Genomic DNA, 20,589 nt, shown 5'->3' on the forward strand with positions numbered 1-20,589 from the left:
TTGGGCAGAGTCACCATGAAGTAGGTGCTGTCTGTGGAAATGGAATCCAGGGTTCTGGAGTCAAAAACCTCTGAGAAGGTACATCTGGGAGGATAAGAGGAACCAGCACAGTGGTCACAGGTTCCCGGATGTCACCTCTCCAGGCCACTGCGTCCTCGATTATCTGTGTGTCCCTCGGTCTCTGTGTCCCTCGGCCTATGTGTCCCTCAGTCTGTGTGTCCCTCAGCCTGTATGTCCCTTGGTCACTGACACCGGGTGAGTCTGCTCCCATCTTCTCAGTGTGGGGGACTCTGGGAGCAGCGACACAACGCAGTAGAGGGGAGCACGTGCAGGACCCTCCTCTGTCCATTCCCCGCCTCCTTCACGCCTCGCTTTCCTCTGCTTGTCCCGGCCTCGCCCCCCCACCCCCAGAGCCTCGCCCCAACGTGGTGGCTTGGGAGACCCTGCAAGGACCGCGCTAGAATGGCCTCGTCGTGTTGTGTCAGGATCTTGCCAGCTGAGAGACACTCATACATTTTATTTTTATCTTATAGACACATTCCTTGGAAAAACATCAGCGGAGCTGAATGCTCTGCTCATCATGGTGCCTTTCTTTAGGGGTATGCTGCTTTTTCACACCCTCCAAAGCTTTTCCTTCTTTGTACGTTTTTCTTGTTTATGTTTTGGTTAATTCTTACCAGAGGATATGTTTTTACAGACAGAGGGAAGGAGGGAGGGAGGGAGGGGATAGAGAAGAAACAAAAAAGCAAACATGAATATGCAAGAGACACATGGATCTTTGGCTCCCACAAGAGCCCAGACCAGGGCAGGCAATGAAGCCTGCATCCCAGGTATGTGCTCTGGACCAGGAATCCCACCAGCGACCCTTCCCTGGGCACCCGAAGGTCTAACTAGTGAACAACACTGGCCAGGACTATTCCTTCTGCTTAGCAGATGAGAGCAAATGTCACTCTTTCTTCTGGCAGAAGGCGGCCAATCTATGATGATCACTCATCATTGATCTTTCTCTCTTCCTTTCTGAACTAGTAGAAATGTATATTTCTAAAAAAAACCACTGTGGCCCTGGCCAGTGTGCCTCAGTGGGGAGAGTGACAACCTATGTATTGAAGGGCCCCTGGTTCGATTCCCGGTCAGGGCACATGTCCGGGTTGCGGGCTGGATCCCCAGTAGGGAGGGGGTGATACAGGAGGCAGCTGATCCATGATTCTCTCTCATCATTGATGTTTCCATCTCTATCCCTTTCCCTTCATCTCTGAAATCAATAAAAATATATTTTTTAAAAAAACACACTGGGTTTCAACACAAAAGTTTAAATTCAAATTTTTTCACGCTACTAACATGTTCCCATAATACCCTGCATCTGGAGGTGCCATCAACAATGACAGCCTCCCTGGTACTGATTGCATCAATAATGGCAGCCTACAGGGGAAGGACTGCCTCAGTAATGCCCGCCTCTAGGCTACATTGATCATTGCAGCCTCCAGAGTACTAGCTGCCTCAGTAATGCCCTACAGAAGCCGCTGAGTCTAGTGGTAATAACACGTTCTTGCGATACCCTTGCGCCTCGCTGTAGGACTGGCTGCTGCAATCATAGCGGCCGCCGGGTTACTGGCTGCCTCAGGAAAGGAGACCTGTCCTGTACTGGCTGCCTTGGTAACGGCGGCCGCCCCAGGACTGACTGCTCCAATCATGGCAGCCTCTAGGTTACGGACTGAATTACTGAACGCACAGCTTCCCCATGTCAGTGCAGCAGCCAAGGCCTCCCTCTGCAGGGCTGGGACAGGAAGGGGTGCAAAAGCCAGACCCGTGACTTCAGTCCATCCGGGGAAGGAATAATTGCACCCTGGACAGCCTCGATGATTTTGTAGGGTTTTCTGTAGGTTTTGTTTGTTTGTGGTTTTTTGGGTAGACTTTTCCATCAAATTCACGGGATATTAGCTAACATTTCAGAACCACGGACAGAAGCATAAGGTGTTATTCTTTGAATGGCCACAAGAGGGACCCAGAGGATCGTTTTCGCAAAGGAATTGGCTGACAGCTTCCTTTAAGGCAGTGGTTCTCAACCTTCCTAATGCCGCGACCCTTTAGTACAGTTCCTCATGTTGTGCTGGCCCCCAACCATAAAATTATTTTCGTTGCTACTTCATCACTGTAATGTCGCTACTGTTATGAATCGTCATGTAAATGTGTGATATGCAGGATGTATTTTCATTGTGACAAACTGAACATAATTAAAGCATAGTGATTCATCACAAAAACAATATGTAATTATATATGTGTTTTTTCGATGGTCTTAAGCTACCCCTGTGAAAGGGTCGTTCGACCCCCAAAGGGGTCGCAACCCACAGGTTGAGAACCGCTGTTCTAGTGGGAATCCCTGTTTCCCAGAAGGCAACTCCCGGCCTACCGCCTGGTCCTCTCGCTAAGGAAGCGAACACAGGCGCCTGGAAGACAGTCCGGGACTTAAATACCGTTGGGTGGAACACAGACTGGGTCAGGCGGCAGGAAGGATGTGACACCCCAACACCTGTCCGGGCGGGGGGATCCGGGCTCCTGGGGTCCCTCCGCGAAACCACAGGAATCCGAGCCCTGGACACCGCCCATCCGTGCCTGGCTGAAAGCTTCTTGATGGACACTCGCAGGACCCTGGGTAGCCAATCACCACCAGGGGTTGAGGGCGGAAGGCGGGCTCTTTCGACAAGATTCTGCCATTGACTGGCAGGAAGGCTTCACCCTGCGCCCCGCCCTTTCCGCGTTTCTAACCGCCCATTGGCAGGCAGGGCCCTGTGACCGCATCACTGATTGGCGGCTGCCTCTGACACTCTGGGTGCCGGAAGCTCCCCCTCCCCCCGCCTCACAAGCCTGAGGGCGGAAGCGCAGCGGGCAGCGCGTGGATTTGAGGGGACCTCGGCCAGGTGCGCAGCGCCGCAGGGAGACCCAGAGTCCTCACCGACCAAGCCCCTCAGACCCCCACACCGCGCCCCTCACACCCCCCACCTCGCCCCTCAGTCCCCCCCCGCCCCCGCCCCTCAGACTCCTGACCGCGCCCCTCAGTCGCCCTCTGAGACCGCGCGAGCCTCCAAGGGAAGGAGGCGCCCCCTGGTGGGTCTTAATGGCTGTGGCCCTGGCCACGTGGTCCTGGTCCCAGTCTGTCCTGAGGCGGGAGCGGGTTCATCAGCGCCTCCTCCTCACACAGGCACTGCGGCCTCCTGCTGGGACTGGGCTGGGGGCACCAAAAACCCCAACAGGGACCCCCAGGAGCGGCCCCAGAGGAGGCGGGGAGAGCTGGGCACAGAACCAAGGTGAGGGGGTCCACGGGGGTGGAGGTGGGGACGGAGGTGGGGACGGGGTGGAGGCGGGGCGCCCCCCCTCGGGCCGGGGCGGACGGACGGTCTCTCCTCCAGCCCAGGGCCGCCTGCAGGGACGTGTCCATCTACTTCTCCCGGGAGGAGTGGGCGCACTAGTTCTCCCGGGAGGAGTGGGCGCAGATGGGCGCCTGGGAGCGAGCCCGGCACAGGAACGTGAAGAGCAACTAGGAGGCGCTGCTCAGCATTGGTGACCAGGAGGTGGTGGCGGGGCCGCGGGGGGTTGGGGGGCTCCGTCCAGGGCCCCGGCTCCGCCCCGCTCGACGCTGGATCTGCTGTTCATCCCTCAGCTCTTCGCCCGCAGGACAGACTCTTTCTTTCTCTCCTTCCAGGTCTCAGGGCCCCTCGACCCGCCTTCATGAGTCGCCGCGGCAGAACAGCCAGGCACGGGGCGGAGGACTCCGAGGACTCGGATGAAGAGTGGACCCCGAGGCCGCGAGGTGCGGGCGGAGGGCGTGCAGGTGCCTGACCCCGACCAGGTGTTGGTCGGGCGGGCTCTCAGGAGTTACCGGGGAGGAGCAAGAGGCAGAGCAGTTACACACCAGGGGCTGTTCACATAAACCCCTTTTTATGAATCATTTATTTTACAGAGAGAGAGAGAGAGAGAGAGAGAAACCTCCATCGCTGCCTCCTGCCGGCCCCCCACATCACGGTTCATAGGTCGAGGCTCTAACATTCAGCCACACTGGCCAGGGTCATAGAACCTCTTTCAATGTGTAACAATAATTATATACAGATTTAGTGTTGACACTATCACAGAGGTTCCCCCATTTCTCCCCCTTTTCTCACCTTCACACAGACCCCCCCCCCAATTCTACCATAATAAAACCATAATATGCAAATCCAGGGAGGACCAGCTGAAGGACCGGCCAGATGACCAGGCTATGACACCCACTGGTGTCAGGCCAGCCAAGGCCTGTGAAACACAATTGGTCTGGCCCCACCATCCCCCATGATGCCCTGCAGAGAAAGGCCCAGGCCACTAGCCACTAGCCACTGGGTGATCAATGGGGGCTCCCCGTCACCCCAAAGAGGGAGGCCCAGGCCACCAATGCACAGCTGGGGCTGCTGAACCAGTCCTCCCTCTGAAGGCGATGGATCGCAGGGCTCCCAGACTGTCAGAGGCTCAGAGGGCACAGGCCGGGCTGAGGAATCCCCCTCCCACCCCCCCCCCCCGCCCCCCCGCCGCCATTCCCGGTACATAAATTTATAAATTTCCTGCAATGGTGCTCTAGTATATATATATACTAGAGGCCCGGTGAACAAAAATTTGTGCATGGGGGGGGGGTCCCTCAGCCCGGCCTGTGCCCTCTCACAGTCTGGGACGCCTTGGGAGATATCGTCCTGCTGGCTTAGCCTGGTCCCGGGTGGCAGAGGGCAGGCCCAATCCCTAGGTGCAGCCCCTGGTTGGGCTCAGAGCAGGGCTGATTGGGGAGTTGGGGTGCCGTGCCCTGTCATGCACAGAGCAGGGCGATCGGGAGGTTGCGATGCCACCCTCAGTCAAGCTCAGGGTAGGGCCAATTGGGGGGTTGGGGCACTGCCCCCTGTCACATCAAGGCAGGGTCGATGGGAAGGTTGCGGCACCACCCCCTGTCACACACAGAGCAGGGCCAATCAGGGGTTGGGGCACTGCCCCCTGTCACTCACAGAGCAGGGCCTATCAGGGGGGTTGGGGCTCTGTACCCTGTCACACACAGAGCAGGGTTAATCAGGGGGTTGGGGCGCTGCCCCCTGTCACTCCCAGAGCAGGGCCCATCAGGGGTTTGGGGTGCGGCCCTCTATCACCCACAGAGCAGGGCTGATCAGGGTGTTGTGGCGCTGCCACTCTCACACTCAGGGCAGGGCCGATGGGGAGGTTATGGCTCTACGCCGTCACACACAGAGCAGTGCCAATGTGGAGGCTGGGGGGTTGGGGCCCCGGCCCCTGTCACACACAGAGCCGCAGGGCGATCCGTGGGTTTGGGCACTGCCCCCGTCACACTGATCCCGGTGCCGGGAGGCATATTACCCTTTTACTATATAGGATAGAGGCCTGGTGCATGGGTGGGGCTGGCTGGTTTTCCCTGAAGGGTGTCCTGGATCAGGGTGGGGGTCCCCACTGGGGTGCCTGGCCAGTCTGGGTGAGGGGCTGAGGGCTGTTTTCAGGCTGGGGGTGACTGAAGCTCCCAACCACTCCTTTCTTTCTTTTTTTTTATTTATTCTGGGCCAGCTATAGCTCTGAGGTTTGGCTCCAGCTCTTAGGCCTCCACTGCTGAAAGTAGGTTTCTGGCCTTTGCTTACAATGCTGTGATCCTGCTGGCTGAAGCCCAGGACTAAAGCAGGTTTCTGGGGTTTTGTTTAGCTTCTATATTTGTTACATAGTTGCTTAGAGTTGCAGGTCAGAGGCCTGCAGCCGCAGGCGGGGAATTTTGGAGTCCTCTGTCACTGAAGCAAGCAAGCCTCATGTTAGTTTCAAGCTGCCTGGCTGCCGGCCGCCATCTTGGCTGGCAGTTAATTTGCAAATTGCCCTGATTAGCCAATGGGAAGGGTAGTGGTCGTATGCCAATTACCATGTTTCTCTTTTATTAGATAGGATATATATATATATATATATATATATATATATATATATATATATATATAATTTTCTTAAGCTGTTCTCTCTCTGGGAGCACACACACCCCTCACCCTTTCCCCTCTACTCGCCCCCCAATAGGTGTGCATCTCCTAAACTAAGAGACCCAGGAGACTTGCACCAGGGAGTATGGGCAGTGGCAGGTCATTCAGGCTAACCCCCTGAACCTGGCTCCAAGGCCCCTTTGCTATGACTTTCCAATGAGCCAAAGCAGCCCGCCTAGGCTGAATTCTTTCCTTTAACCTTTCTAGAGCAACACAGCAGCCCAGCCTAGGCGCTCTCCTGCAGCTGCTTCTATCCTAAGTCCTTCCTTATTTCACTGTCCCCAGCTTTAATAAACATTCTTTCAAAATAAAAATAAATAAATAGCCATTGCTTGGTGCCTCAGTTGGTTGGAGCATCCTCCCATACACCAAAAATTTTTGGGTTCCACCCCCAGTAGGGGTGTGTATGGGCTACAAGTGATCGATGTTTCTCTCACATATCTATGTTTCCCTCTCTTTCTTTCTCTTCCTCTCTCTCTAAAATCAATAAACATATATTCTCACGTGAGGATTAAAAAATAATAGTAGAGGGCGATAAATGGTGATGGAAAAAAATAAAATAAAGCCTGGAAACCAAGATGGCGGCATAGGTTAACGCAGGAGATTGCTGCCTCGAACAACCAATTCAAGGGTACACCTAAAAGACAGAACGGACATCATCCAGAACCACAGGAAGGCTAGCTGAGTGGTAATTCTACAACTAGGAGGAAAGAGAATATCATACCCAGACTCAGAGGAGGCGCAGTGCTGAAGTGAAATACTCAGGTTCGGAGTGTGCGGTTGTTGTTTTCAATCGGGAGGGAGTTTCTGACTCTGAGCTCCAGATCCAGGCGAGTCTCTAGGGACCCAGATTCAAACAGGAGAAGCGGGACTGTCTGGCTTCGGTCGGAACTCGAAGGCAGCTTTCTCTCCGAGGTTTGCAGCAGTTGCTGGGAGTCTGTGAGGCAGAGCCCCTAGGGACGGAACTGAGAGCAGCCATAACTGCGCGCTGCAGCCCGCCCTGTAGATCCCCGGGGACCCGCCCCGCCCAAGCCCTGCGCAGAGCCATTTGCCGCATAGCCTCAGGCAAACGCTAGATTAGCACCGCCCTAGAGATCCAGCACAGAAGCTCTCCCACTGCAGACACAGCTGACTCTCATAGCCAGTTAGCCTGGAGGTCAAATCACCCCCGTTATTGCCAACCGACAACAATCAAGGCTTAACTACAACAAGACTGTGCACAAAGACCACTAGGGGGTGCACCAAGAAAAGATAAAAAAATGCGGAGACAAAGAAACAGGATGCAAATGTCAGAAATGGAAGATATAGAGCTCAAAACCACACTTTTAAGGTCTCTCAAGAACTGTCTAGAAGCTGCCGATAAACTGAGTAAGGCCCTCGAAAAGACTGGTGAGACCGCTGATAAATGTAGTGAGATTCTCAAGAAATCTAATGAGATCGTCGATATTGTGATAAAGAACCAACTAGAAATTAAGCATACACTGACTGAAATAAAGAATATTGTACAGACACCCCACAGCAGACCAGAGGAGCGCAAGAATCAAGTCAAAGATTCGAAATGCGAAGAAGCAAAAAACACACAACTGGAAAAGCAAAATGAAAAAAGAATCTGAAAATATGAAGATAGTGTAAGGAGCCTCTGGGACAGCTTCAAGCGTACCAACATCAGAATTATAGGGGTGCCAGAAGATGAGAGAGAGCAAGATATTGAAAACCTATTTGAAGAAATAATGACAGAAAACTTCCCCCACCTGGTGAAAGAAATAGACTTACAGGTCCAGGAAGCGCAGAGAACCCAAACAAAAGGAATCCAAAGAGAGCCACACCAAGACACATCATAATTAAAATGCCAAGAGCAAAAGACAAAGAGAAAATCCTAAAAGCAGCAAGAGAAAGAAACTCAGTTACCTACAAGGGAATACCCATACGGCTGTCAGCTCATTTCTCAACAGAAACTTTGCAGGCCAGAAGGGAATGGCAAGAAATACTCAAAGTGATGAATACCAAGTACCTACAACCAAGATTACTTTATCCAGCAAAGCTATCATTCAGAACTGAAGGTCAGATAAAGAGCTTCACAGATAAGGAAAAGCTAAAGGAGTTCATCACCACCAAACCAGTATTATATGAAATGCTGAAAGGTATCCTTTAAGAAGAGGAAGAAGAAGAAAAAAGGTAAAGATACAAATTATGAACAACAAACATGCATCTATCAACAAGTGAATCTAAGAATCAAGTGAACAAATAATCTGGTGATCACAATAGAATCAGGGACATAGAAAGAGAAGGGACTGACTATTCTTGGGGGGAAAGGGGCGTGGGAGATGCGGGAAGAAACTGGACAAAAACTGTGCACCTATGGATGAGGACAGTGGGTGGGGAGTGAGGGCGGAGGGTGGGGTGGGAACTGGGAAGAGGGGAGTTATGGGGGAAAAAAAGAGGAACAAATGTAATAACCTAATTCACCTAGTACTTACAAACTGATAAGAAACAGATCAACAAAAAATAAAATAAAATAAAATAAAGAATAATAATATAATTACATAGATATAGAACATTAACAAACAAGTATACAAAAATATAAAAGTGAGTAAAAAATAACTAATTCAGAAGAGTTGTCATCACATAGAAGGAGGAAGGTCTGACGGGTGAGCAGTGCTCTAAGACCTGCATGGGGACATATGGGAAAATTATTACTCATGGTAGTTAGGGGGTTGGGTTGTGGGCCAGGGTAGGAAGTAGTTCACTGTTGTATCAGGTTCCATGTCAGCCATGGCATCATCTGCCAGGTTTCATGAAAGTCGGGTTGGTAGGGTCTGTAGTTCCATGGGTCTGAGGTTGGAACATAGCTGAAGTCACGACGTTATCTCTAACTTGCCCGAAACTCTGTTTCTGTGGTGACTAGACCTGAGTCTTTGTTCCTAAGACTGTGTGATGCTGATCAGAATCTAGTGATTAGGAAAGGTGGCACAGTCCACATGTGCAAAGGAGGAAGGATAAGAAAGAAAGGAGGCAAGGTGGTCCTGGTGCCATTGGACTGGACAAGGCCAGTGTGAAGACAGAAGGCAGAGAGGAGAAAGGGCCAGGTTGCAGAGTAGAGATTCTTTGCAGTTACGTGACTGTCATTATATGTGTGTCATGAAAGGCCAATTTTTTTTTTTTTTTTGCTGTTTAGGGCAATTTTATTTTTAAATCCTCACCCAAGGATATTCATTGAATTTAGAGAGAGGAAAGGAGAGAGACAGAAAGGGAGACAGAAACATCAATGTGAGAGAGGAACATTTATCCGTTGCCTCCCGTGTACACCCCAATACAGATCAAACCTGAAACCTTGTGGTGTACAAGACAATACTCCAACCAACTGAGCCGCCCAGCCACGGCTAGGCCAATTTAAATATATATATATATATTGAACAGAGGATGAAGTACAGATGGGGTTTTGTCTATTTTTAAACATTTTAAGAAAATTAGCTGATGCTCCTAATAAAAGCATAAGCCTAATGAAACATCAAAAAACATTTCCAATCATCCTTGGTCTGTCCTTAGATCACTCTCTGATTCAGAATTCTGAAAAAATAAGAATCCCCAGATTTTGAAATAATTACCAACCAAAAATGATTTCTGACCCGGCAGGCGTGGCTCAGAGATTGAGCATCGACCTATGAACCACGAAGTCGCAGTTCGATTCCCAGTCAGGGGACATGCCCAGGTTGTGCGCTCGATCCCTGCTGTGGGGTGTTCAGGAGACAGCTAATCCATGATTCTCTATCATCATTGATGTTTCTCTCTCTCTCCCTCGCCCTCTCCCTTCCTCTCTGAACTTATATGTATTATTGATTTCTCACCATCTTTTAGCTAAACCTTCTTGGGTGGCCTTCAGAGTGGAACAGAATAAACATCAGAAGGTGAGTATTCCCCAAATCCTGTTGAAAAGAAATTCTTCCTCCTGGATGCAAATGCAGGGAAGAGGAGAAAAAATCAGAGTGCAGCCTAGAAACTGCCACCTTTCTTTCCTGACCTCTTCAACAAAATGCCCAATATCATCTCAGTCGTTAATAACATCAGCTACAATAGTAGCTGCCACGGGTTTTATCTTCACAATGCTTCAGACTCTAAGAATTCTACGTGAATAAACTCACTTAAACCTTACCACAACCCTATGAGGTAGGTACTATAACTATCACCGTTTCTGATGAGGAAACTGAGGTTTCAGACATATACAAGTGTTTGATTATATGTCTGAGATCACAGCATTGGTGGGCATGCACTCTAATCCATAGCTTCATCTCTAAACCACTTACAAGCTCATTAAAATTTCCATACTTTTATGCAGTTTCCACTGTCTTATCCATACATGATTACATCTTTCACTGACTGATGATTCCAAACACTATGCTGCCGTGAGAGATACACTAAGACTTCTGACTCGCGGAAGCTTACTGACATATAGGCAGTTTGCACAGTGAATGGTCCCCCATGAAGAAGGACATAGGAACCCCAGCATCAGAGCCTCCTGGTCAAATAAAAGAAAGCATCTCTCAACTCTGGGGAGCTTCAGGTTTGACAATTGAGAAACAATAAATAAAGTGACTTAAGAACTTCATAGAGATGACACACTATTCAATAGAAGCTCATCCATCTGGAACTGGTTTTGAATGCTCATTCCAGTAAGAAGCATGGCTTCTTTCTCTGAGCTCTAATTAGGCCAGTGTCATCTTGTTTGAATCATTTGCTCCGCCTGCCTACGTCTGCATTGTGAGCTCTTTGGTTCACAGCAGATTTTTCTCTTCCAGAAGTCCCAGGCCCAGCTCAGGGTCCCTGAGGGCCCCTGAATGTTGGCTGAAAGAGTGCTTTAAAATTTACAAATTAAACTAGAATAGGGTCAAAAAATAATGAAGATAATTTACATGTGATTTCAAATACAGAGACGACTGAGAGGTACATTGATAGCAGGACTGTAATTTGACATTCACACTGTATCAAAGAGCTCACAGAACACTTTGGTGAACACCGTTATATGTCATGTTCATTATAACATTAAGAATTAGCATGTTATAGGTCAGGAAAAATGAAGAGAACTAGCTAGTAGCACAACCTTATTCAAACAGAATTGGTGGGATCCAACTACTCTAATTACAAATATTCTTTCCGTGATATAGTAATTTGCACATCCTATATAATATGCTAAGTGTCCAGTCGCCCGTTCAACCAATCAAAGCATAATATGATGATGACATGCTAATGCCACTAACTGCTCGCTATGATGTGCACTGACCACCAAGGGGCAGACAGTCAACCGGTAGACCAGTTGCTATGACGTGCACTGATCACCAGGAGGAAGACGCTCTGACCTATAGGTTAGCTTGCTGCTGGGGTCCAGCTGATCAGGACTGAGCGAGATGGCCGGACACACCCTGGAGTCCTCCTGCGGTTCCTCCCCAGCTGGCCAACCTCCCGCGTCCCTCCCCAGCCCCGATCGTGCCCCAGTGGGGTCCCTCAGCCTAGCCTGTGCCCTCTCGCAATCCAGGACCTCTCGGGGAATGTCGGAGCGCCAGTTTTGGCCTGATCCCACAGGCCAGGATGAGGGACCCCGCTGGTGCATGAATTCGTGCACTGGGTCTCTAGTTTTAGCATAATTTTCCTTATTTTCATGATAGGTTTCTGCCAGCCATTTCTTTTTAAAAATATATGTTTTTATTGATTTTAGAGAGAAAGAGGAAGGGAGAGGGAGAGAAGCATCAGTGAGAGAGAAAAACATGGATCGGTTGCCTCCTACACAGACCCCCACCTGGGATCTAACCCATAACCAGGACATGTACCATGACCGGGAATGGAACCGGCAACCCTTCAGTTCAACCAACTGAGCTACACCAGCCAGGGCTCTGCCAACTATTTTTCTTTCTTTCTTTTTTATTCTTAATCCTCACCCAAGGATATTTTCTCATTGATTTTTAGGGAGAATAGAAGAGAGAGGGAGAGACAGAGAGAAATATCAATGTGAGAGACACATTGATTGGTTGCCTCCTGCATAAGTCCAGACCAGGGCATGGGCCAGGGAGGAGGATCCTGCAACCAAGTCACTGGCCCTTGATCGGAATAGAACTAAGGACCCTTCAATCCGCAGGCTGACACTCTATCAACTGAGCTACACTGGTTAGGGCCCAACTATGACTTATTTTCTTACCAGTATCTTTCACTCTCACTGTTCTATAAAAAAAAAAGATCCTTAAGGCACGGGTTCTAGTCTTCAATTCACAACCCACATTGGCCATTTCTTTTTCCTCTAATATTCATACTTCCCAGGTATTTCAGAGTTGTTGAAGTGTTCATTGAAGTCATGTATGTGAAAATATATCATAAACCCTACATAATTAAATAAATGCATGTTACCTTTTAATATGGGACTTCCACATTGAAGGCAAAGTCCAGGACGTCATTAAGTAATGAGTCTACTTTGAAGGAATTGTCAGGAACAGCAAATTTGTTGACCACCAGTGGCTCAGAGCAGACTCAGAAACCAGTGCCCCCTCCTGGAGAAGCAAGTCCCTCTGGACAGCACCCTAGATCGAAATTGGGTAAGTTACATAATTTGGAGATTTCAGTTTCACTAATTCTTCTAGAAAGGCTAATCAGTATAGCCTAGGTATGTGGGGTGGACTTTGCATAGGCCTGGATTTGAAACTGGAGTGAGCGCTGAAGCTTTGAGCTAATCTTACCAACTCTCTGAGCTCCTGAATGCTAATGTGTAAAGTGAACATAAGGAAACATGGGCCACATAAAGTTTGATAGCATTAAATTAAACCTTAAACAATTGACACATGCAAGTTGTCCAATAAATCCATCTGTGATAATAGCAACCATATTCTCTTGGTGTTGTGTGCCCAGGTCTTTACTCAGTGCCTAACGCATAATGTTCCCTCAATACATACTTTATGAATGACCAAAGCTTGGGAGGTTGAACCTCAGAATGGGATCATCTAGAAACTAAAATTGAATCAGCCACCAATAGTCAGTGTGGAGTGCTAGTCTTTTAGTTAATGGAGGAAAATACCACATACTATAATAGAACAGGCGATCATTTGATGGTAGGACATTGTGTGTTTTCTGATAAGATAGGGACTAATGTTCCCCACCTCATCCCCTCAGTCACCTGCCCTTCTCCCATGTAGACCTCAGGAGAAAGGAGATCGAAGTGAAGATGTATAGCCTACGAGAGAGGAAGTGTTGTGTCTACCAAGAGGTCAGCGAGCCCCAGGACGATGACTACCTATGTAAGCTCACCCTCACCAAGGAGCATGTTATGTCTTGATGCAAGAATTTCACTTGGTCTTTGGGTGCCCAAATCATTCCCTTCCTCTCGTGACCGGGAGTACAGGATTGAGGCTCACTGATGTGAGCTCTTTCCGAAGCTCTTCATGTCCAGGAACATGCACTGCACCCTCCCTCTTCCCTGTTGCTCTTGCCTCCAGATTGTGAGAAGTGTCAGAACTTCTTCATTGACAGCTGTGCTGTGCATGGGCCTCCTACGTTTGTAAAAGACAGTGCCGCGGACAAGGGGCATGCCAACCGCTCAGCCCTCACTCTGCCCCCTGGGTTGAGAATCGGACCATCAGGCATCCCTGAGGCTGGGCTTGGAGTGTGGAATGAGGAATGTGATCTGCCCGAGGGCCTGCACTTTGGCCCTTATGAGGGTCAGGTCACAGAAGATGAAGCCACAGCCAACAACGGCTACTCCTGGCTGGTGAGAACTTTACCTCTTCCCTGTCCTCTGGCTTCCCCGTCCCTCCTGTGGCTTGGGGGGCCCCCACCTTCTACATGCTAGGACATGGATGGGGACCATATGGTTAGTTAGCTCTGTGTACTGGGTGGACTTTGCATGAACATGGAGCTCCTCTCTAAGGATCAGAGGGTAAATGGGAGCAAAGTGGTACAGACTCCTCCCTTGGGGGCTCCTGCTTAGTGGACAAATCAATTCCGACGTGTAGATGATGAGTAAGAAAAATATCCTGTGATCACCATTGGCAGTTGAATCACCATGCAGGCTGAAAGAGATTTGATGACAGTAGAATAAAGTAATTCTTCTATTATATACACACAACCACACACACACACACACACACACACACACACACACACACACACACACACACACACACGGCCTTTAACTTCTTTTCCTGAAATGCAGATCACCAAAGGGAGAAACTGCTATGAGTATGTGGATGGAAAGGATACATCTCAGGCCAACTGGATGAGGTAAGGTCACTAGGCTTCTGGGTGCCAGAGAGGATACTCATGCCTCACAACCCACATGTCTGTCCTTCCCATCATGCCTCCCTAATGGTCTCCCTCAGTTCTCTGTTCCCCTTTTTTCTCCATACATTGATCTTTAACATCTAGAGACATTTAGGAAAAAAGGAGGTAAAAGTATAGCATATGTCCTCAAAATAGAAGTCTCTGGTTTGGGCACTGACTGGGAAAACCTTGAGGACCCTGTATTACTCTGTGATTTATCTAATGGACATTAGTTAAACACCTACTATGTTCCAGTTTAGAGGAAGGAATCCATTACTTACACAGATTACACAATCCATGACCCTAGGGAGGACTTACTGCAGACGGACATGAAACATTTTATTTCATAAACATTTAACTCTAATTTTCCTATTTTTCAAGAAGTGCCCAGTGCCCAGATAGCCTTGAACTAAGGATAGTCTAAACCTGTGAGGGCAGCACATCATCCCAGACTCAGTTCTAACTACAACTGGGTGTTGGAGCCTGCAGAGTAATAGTGCTCATGGCCCTTTCCTGAGGGGCTCTCTTGTGTCAGGGGAGACAGATTATGAATAAACTACTATTGTTCTGTGTTATTTTTCTAAGACAGAGAGACCTCCACGTTTCTGTGGGAACCTGGGGGAGGCAACTGAATGATGCCTTCAATAAAGTGTGGGGAGACTCGACAAAGGCCTCTGAAGAGAAGGTAGACTTGGACTGAGTGTTGAATGATGTGAGTCCTAGATCAAGCCCCGAGTTCTGTGGTGTAACACCGAACCTGACTTACAGCTTAGAGAAGCTAGAGGTCACCAGGTTTGATGGGGAAGTCTGCAATGAGGCTTTGGAAATGGCATTAGGCAGGATGAGCACTGTGAGCAGGACTTAGAGACAGGAATTCACATGACATTGTGACAGAGGCTTGGACATTGAACAGAAGTTTCCCCAGGAGCATGGGTGTGGGTGCCATCAGTGCTGAGGGCCTTAAGCTTCAGTGAGGAGCTGGGCACGAATATGACAGGGAGTGGAAACTCATCGCCTGTGCTTTTCTTTCCTTTCATCTGCCTCAACGCCAGGTATGTGAACTGCGCCCGGGATGACCAAGAACAGAACCTGGTGGCCTTTCAATATCACAGGCAGATTTTCTACCGAACCTGCCGGGTCGTGAGGAAGGGCTGTGAGCTGCTGGTCTGGTATGGAGAAGAGTATGGCCAAAAGCTGGGCATCAAGAGGGGCAGCAAGTGGAAGACAGAGCTTGTGGCCGGGAGAGGTGGGCACCACTCTTCTTCAACATGGAAAGAAAGAATTCTTAGAAGTTTTCATGCTCCAACTCTCAAGTAGAGTAAACTCCACTCTAGAGTCAGCAAAGCTTCAAATCAGATGCTGCAGAAATTGATGGCTCATCACATAGGTTTTTGATTCTTAGGAACAATTTTAATATTTTTATTTTTGTTCTAATTTTTAAAAATATGCTTTTATTGGTTTTAGAGACAGAAATGAAGGGAGAGGGAGAGAAATATTAATCTGCTGCCTCCTTCATTATCCCTACTGGGGATCAAGTCCACCACCCAGACATGTGCCCTGACCAGGAATCAAACTGGCTACCTCTGGGTGAATGGGACAATGCTCAACGAACTGAGCCACACTGGCCAGGGGCTATATTTGTTCCATTTTAAAAAATTCTTCATGCACAAAATACACAGCATCATATAGTGCTGAAAGGGTTAGAGGCAAAAAAAAAAAAAAAGGTTTCAGGCACTTAGCCAGCTCTCTTATCAAGGTGGTTGTTTGTGGGTTGCTGTTTTGTTTGTTTTTTTTTAACACTTTAGCTGTTTCTTCTTCATTTACTGCATATTTCTAAATGAAATGTGTGTGTTATCATGCATTCATTCATTATTTTGTGACTTGCCATGTGAATTCCTACGCGGTGCCACCCAGAGTTCTGGGAGCTGGAAATACAGATCAACAGGATGATCAGAATCACTGCTCCTGAGCAGGTGGCTGGTGAAGGAGGGAAGCCCTGGCAGACATATGTGCATGTGCTTAATATTACACAGTGGTTAGCACTTTGGAGAAAACGGGCCCAGGACAAGTGCCTAGGGATCACTGTGAGGGGAAGGTGGGTGTGTCGGATTGCAAAGGTCAAGGGAAGGCTTTCTCAGGAGACAACAGTTACAACAGTTGTGTCACAAGGTCCCAGGCAGAAGGAGTGGCTGGTGCAGGGAAGGAAAGAGGTGGGGTGTAGAGCTGGCTGAGGGCTACTCCCGTCTCAGTCTCGGTACAGAGGGTAAGAACAGAGGTTGGACAGATGCCTAGCAGCCTGGAAATACAGTGCCTATGATCCAAGCTGAGATACTGGGGACTTTCTTGAGTGAGACGGGACAATTGAGCAGTTTTCAGCTGCAGAGTGGCATGTTCTAAAACTATGCTTTGTTAAATTTTTTGGAAAATAAATTTCAGTGGGGAATCCCCTCTGAGATTATTTCAACTCCAAGTGAGAGAGGAAGGCAGACTGGCTGGAGAGGGACGGGAGTCAGGAGTGTAAGAAGCAGGTTGGGGAAATATTTTTGTTGTTGTTGTTAATCCTCACCCAAGGATATTTTTCCACTGATTATTTTTTGAGAGAGAGTAGAAGGGGGAGAGACAGAGAGAGAAACATCAATAGCTTGTCTCCCACGGGCACCCCAACCAGGGCTGGGGATTGAGCTTGCAACCAAGGGACGTGCCCTTGACTAGAATCTAACCCAGGAGCCTGGAGTCCCCAAGGTGACGCTCTATCACTGAGCCAAACTGGCTAGGGCATGGTTGGGGAGATATTTTGAAACAGGACTTTGTAGTGTATTTGAAATAGGCTAACACTGAAAGAAATCAAGTAGGAATACTGTGTGAGGAAAGACATATTTCCATTTTAAGATTTGTGGAAAACTGAGAGAAGCAATTGCTAGTTGGGGCGTATTGTTCCTCTATTTTTAAATATTTTTATTGATTTGAGAGAGAGAGGAAGGGAAATGAAGAGAGAGATAGAAATATCAACATGGATCAGCTGCCTCCTGCTGGGATAGAGCACAAAACCTGGGCATGTGCCCTGACCAGGAATCAAACTGGTGACGACCTGGTTCATGGGCTGGTGCTCAACTAGTGAGATACCTGGCCAGGCCTGTGGTTTTTCTCTTTAACATGACTTAGAAGATACATGTATATGGAAATGTCACGATAGTCAAACCCATATAAGGAGTCAAATGGCTTCTGATGGTCCTTGATCTGTAAGACCTTTTTTCTTTTCAATCCTCACCCAAGGATATTTTTCCATTGATTTTTATAGAGAGTGAAAGACAGAGGGAAAGACAGAGAGAAATATCAATGTGAGAGGAACACATCGATTTGTTGCCTCCTGCACAATCCCTGACCAGGTCCTGGGCCGGGTAGAAGCCTGCAACCAAGGCACATGCCCTTGATGGGAATCAAACCCACGACCTTTCTGTCCACAGGCTGAGGCTCTATCCACTGTTCCACACTGACCAGGGCTGTAGAAAAGACTTTGATATGGGGTCTCTGGATTTCTGAAGAAGAGTAGTGCAGACAAAGAAAAAGAAAAGTAGACTGTGAAGGAACACTTTGTGGGAGGCAGAGCTTGCACTGTCAACACAGAATGATTCTGGAGACAGGTCTTACCAGGAGACAGAGCGTAAGGCACAGGCAGCCTTGCCCACACATGCCCTGACCAAAACTTTCTCCTTCAGCAGAACCAAAGCCAGAGATCCACACATGTCCCTCCTGCTCTGTGGCCTTCTCCAGTCAGACATTCCTCAGCCAACATGTGAAACGCAATCACCCCTCTGAGATTCTGCCAGGAGCACCTGCAGGAAAAAACCTCCAGTCAGAGGAACCCGGCCCAGAGCGTCAAAATCAACAGCAGCAGCAACATCCTGGTCCACATGGGTGGAATGACAAAGCTGAAGGTCAAGAGGTCAAAGGAACTTCCAAACCTTTGCTTAAAAGGATCAGGCACAGAGGAACTTCAAGGGACTCTTTCAAGCCTCCCAACAGACAAATAGGGAGCTCCAGTGAGCGTGAGAGAATAATGGAGGAAGAGCCCAGCACAGGCCAGGACGTGAATCCAAAGAACAGAGGCAAATTATCTGTGGGAGTAAGAATGTCAAAAATTGTAACAATCAATCATGGAGGGTGTGGGCAAGGCTTCAATGATAAGTCACATATCGACACACACCAGAGGACACACTCAGGGGAGAAGCCATATGTGTGCAGGGAGTGTGGGAAAGGCTTTACACGGAAGTCACATCTCATCAGACACCAGAGGACACACTCAGGGGAGAAGCCATATGTGTGCAGCGAGTGTGGGAAAGGCTTTACACGGAAGTCACATCTCATCAGACACCAGAGGACACACTCAGGGGAGAAGCCATATGTGTGCAGGGAGTGTGGGCGAGGATTTACACAGAAGTCATCTCTCATCACACACCAGAGGACACACTCAGGGGAGAAGCCCTATGTGTGTAGGGAGTGTGGGCGAGGCTTTAAAGATAAGTCAAGTCTCATCAAACACCAGAGGACACACTCAGGGGAGAAGCCATATGTGTGCAGGGAGTGTGGCAGAGGCTTTAGAGATAAGTCAGGTCTCATCAAGCACCAGAGAACACACTCAGGGGAGAAGCCCTATGTTTGCAGGGAGTGTGGGAGAGGCTTTAGAGATAAGTCAGGTCTCATCAAACACCAGAGAACACACTCAGGGGAGAAGCCCAATGTTTGCAGGGAGTGTGGGCGAGGCTTTACAGATAATTCAAGTCTCATCAAACACCAGAGGACACACTCAGGAGATAAGCCCTATGTGTGCAGGGAGTGTGGGAGAGGCTTTAGAGATAAGTCAGGTATCATCAAACACCAGAGAACACACTCAGGGGAGAAGCCCTATGTGTGTAGGGAGTGTGGGAGAGGCTTTAGAGATAAGTCAGGTCTCATCAAACACCAGAGAACACACTCAGGGGAGAAGCCCTATGTGTGTAGGGAGTGTGGGCGAGGCTTTACACAGAAGTCATCTCTCATCAAACACCAGAGGACACACTCGGGGGAGAAGCCCTATGTGTGCAGGGAGTGTGGGAGAGGCTTTAGAGATAAGTCAGTTCTCATCAAACACCAGAGAACACACTCAGGGGAGAAGCCCTATGTGTGTAGGGAGTGTGGGCGAGGCTTTACACAGAAGTCATCTCTCATCAAACACCAGAGGACACACTCGGGGGAGAAGCCCTATGTGTGCAGGGAGTGTGGGAGAGGCTTTAGAGATAAGTCATGTCTCATCAAACACCAGAGGACACACTCAGGGGAGAAGCCCTATGTGTGCAGGGAGTGTGGGAGAGGCTTTAGAGATAAGTCAGGTCTCATCAAACACCAGAGAACACACTCAGGGGAGAAACCCTATGTGTGTAGGGAGTGTGGGAGAGGCTTTAGAGATAAGTCAGTTCTCATCAAACACCAGAGAACACATTCAGGGGAGAAGCCCTATGTGTGTAGGGAGTGTGGGAGAGGCTTTAGAGATAAGTCAAGTCTCATCAAACACCAGAGAACACACTCAGGGGAGAAGCCCTATGTTTGCAGGGAGTGTGGGCGAGGCTTTACACAGAAGTCCAATCTCATGAGACACCAGACAACACACTCAGGGGAGAAGCCCGGTGTTTGCAGGGAGGATGCATCATGAGCCCTAAATTGCACCTCAGCAGCTACAGGGCAAGTGTAGGCACCGCATACCTCATACCCCAGCTCTGAGGGGGCTTTAGAGGAAGCCTGCTGGCCCCTTTCCCTCCCCAAGAGTGTAATAGTACAGAAGTAACTGGTCAAACAAATCCTCCGCTTTCAAAAGGAGAGGCAATAGACAAACAGTTCCGTAAGTGCTATGGGGATGTCAACACGAATGTCCCTCATGGTGCTTTTGGCCTCGTTTTAATAAAGTTTGTGTCCAGACAAACCTGAAGCCTACGTGCCTCATCCCCCTCATCACTGAAAGCAGAGTTCCAGGAGGGCCTCAAAGAACCCTCAGCCACAGACCTGAACCCGGGAAGGCGGAATCTGGCGTCAGTCCAGTGAGTTCCCCGTCAGGGAGAGGGATTGAGACACACTCACCAGGAACATGAATAGGACCCCACCAACCCCTTGGCTTCTCCTGGCTCCTCCCCTGATTCCTTAGACCTCTGTAGCCTCAAAGGTGAAAGTCAGAGAGGGTGTGTGCAGGTGTGTGTGTGCATGTGTGTGTACATATGTGTGCGTGTGTGTGTGTGTGTGCCTGTGT

At 48.9% G+C, this 20,589-nt stretch overlaps 1 protein-coding gene across 1 annotated transcript; it reads left to right on the top strand.

Annotated features, from left to right (window-relative positions):
* Positions 1–3,470: 3,470 nt before the first annotated feature.
* Positions 3,471–19,629, top strand: LOC132225530 (histone-lysine N-methyltransferase PRDM9-like; the record flags this gene model as incomplete). Its single annotated transcript, XM_059680624.1, has 9 exons — positions 3,471–3,555; positions 3,698–3,805; positions 9,879–9,928; positions 12,442–12,598; positions 13,193–13,294; positions 13,493–13,764; positions 14,209–14,276; positions 15,368–15,561; positions 18,035–19,629. Coding segments are annotated over exons 2-9 (2,520 nt in total), but the record flags the coding sequence as incomplete, so codon positions are not given.
* Positions 19,630–20,589: the final 960 nt, after the last annotated feature.

This window comes from Myotis daubentonii, chromosome Y, assembly GCF_963259705.1.
Source record: "Myotis daubentonii chromosome Y, mMyoDau2.1, whole genome shotgun sequence".
Taxonomy (NCBI): domain Eukaryota; kingdom Metazoa; phylum Chordata; class Mammalia; order Chiroptera; family Vespertilionidae; genus Myotis; species Myotis daubentonii.